Raw genomic sequence first — 1,452 nt, 5'->3', positions numbered from 1 at the left:
AGAGAGAGAGAGAGAGAGAGAGAGAGAGATACAGGGTCTCCACAAAGTCTGGGTACATGGGGATTAACACATACTTTAAGAAATTATTATTCCTTATATTTAATTGTTTATGTTATGATTTTATTTACTTCCTGTACCCAGACTTTGTGGACACCCTGTATATATAGAGAAGACAGACAGGCACATATATAGGTAGATAAATTGATAGATATACTGTTGGATATTGAGTTCTATTTCACTGCTTTGTTTCACCACCAAACCTACAAACACGCGCACACACATATACACACCTACATCTATTTATACATCTACACACACACACACACACACACACACACACATATGCATGTATATCTATATGTGAATGTGTAAGTATATATGTGTATGTGCGTTTGTACGTGTGTGTGTATGAACATTATGATACATTGGCCTAATACGTTTCTAGTTTCGCTCGCTAGTAATGTTATCGACACATCATCAGAGACAAATCCCAAACTGTATGTAACGTTCAATCGTTTCAAAGCTGTTTGGAATACTAACTTGAAACGAAACGGGGATTGTTCCAAATGTTCTTTTATAACCGCTTTTTTAAGAAAGCAATAATATATGACTCTGTGGTTAGAGCGCCGGGTTCACAATCAAGAGGCAGTGAGTTCGATTCCAGGACCGGGCTGTGTGTTGTGTTCTTGAGCAAGACTCTTTATTTCACATTGCTCCAGTTCACTGTGCCATCGGCCACAACATTTGACTAATATTCTATTTCGCCGATCCTGATATGCGTCTGTGTGGGTACAAGCAGGTACACACAAGTGCATATACATACACACACACATGTACATGTATGTATGTATGTATGTGCGCCTCCACACATACACATATTCGTTCACAAGCGAGCGTTCGCGTTCAGATTTATGCGTGTCTACTTCCCTTCCCGTCCATCAAGCTTTCTAGTATTCGTTGGTACACTTTACTTATACGCAGCTGCATTGTACGGTTACATGTCTAAATACATGTAGCATTCGGATGCGGTCCTTTCTTAGTATAGTTTCCATGGTTGCAGTTCATGAGGTTTTAACTAAGGGGAGTGGGGTTTAATCCGAGGTGTCGGTGTTAGGCTTGTATCAGTTAGATGTGGTCTACGCTGTAGTATGTGAACGCGTGTTTACCTGTACAGAATAAAGTTTAATACCAAATCCATCTTCTCGTTACTTAATTGCTATAATAACCCTAGAGGAGGCACAATGTCCCAGTGGTTAGGGCAGCTGACTCGGGGTCATAGGATCGCGGTTTCGATTCCCAGACCGGGCGTTGTGAGTGTTTATTGAGTGAAAACACCTAAAGCTCCACGAGGCTCAGGCAGGGGATGGTGGCGAACCCTGCTGTACTCTTTCACCACAACTTTCTCTCACTCTTACTTCCTGTTTCTGTTGTGCCTGTAATTCAAAGGGTCAG

At 41.5% G+C, this 1,452-nt stretch overlaps 1 protein-coding gene across 1 annotated transcript in view; it reads left to right on the top strand.

Moving 5' to 3' along the window:
- LOC106873492 (inositol 1,4,5-trisphosphate receptor type 3) overlaps positions 1-1,452 on the top strand; it is a 228,934-nt gene that overhangs the window by 140,946 nt on the left and 86,536 nt on the right. Inside the window, 1 exon segment of the mRNA XM_052974976.1 lies at positions 446-525. Within this exon segment, the coding sequence (XP_052830936.1) occupies positions 446-525 (80 nt within the window).

This window comes from Octopus bimaculoides, chromosome 20, assembly GCF_001194135.2.
Source record: "Octopus bimaculoides isolate UCB-OBI-ISO-001 chromosome 20, ASM119413v2, whole genome shotgun sequence".
NCBI lineage: Eukaryota > Metazoa > Mollusca > Cephalopoda > Octopoda > Octopodidae > Octopus > Octopus bimaculoides.
This window is presented reverse-complemented; position numbering and strand designations above follow the sequence as displayed.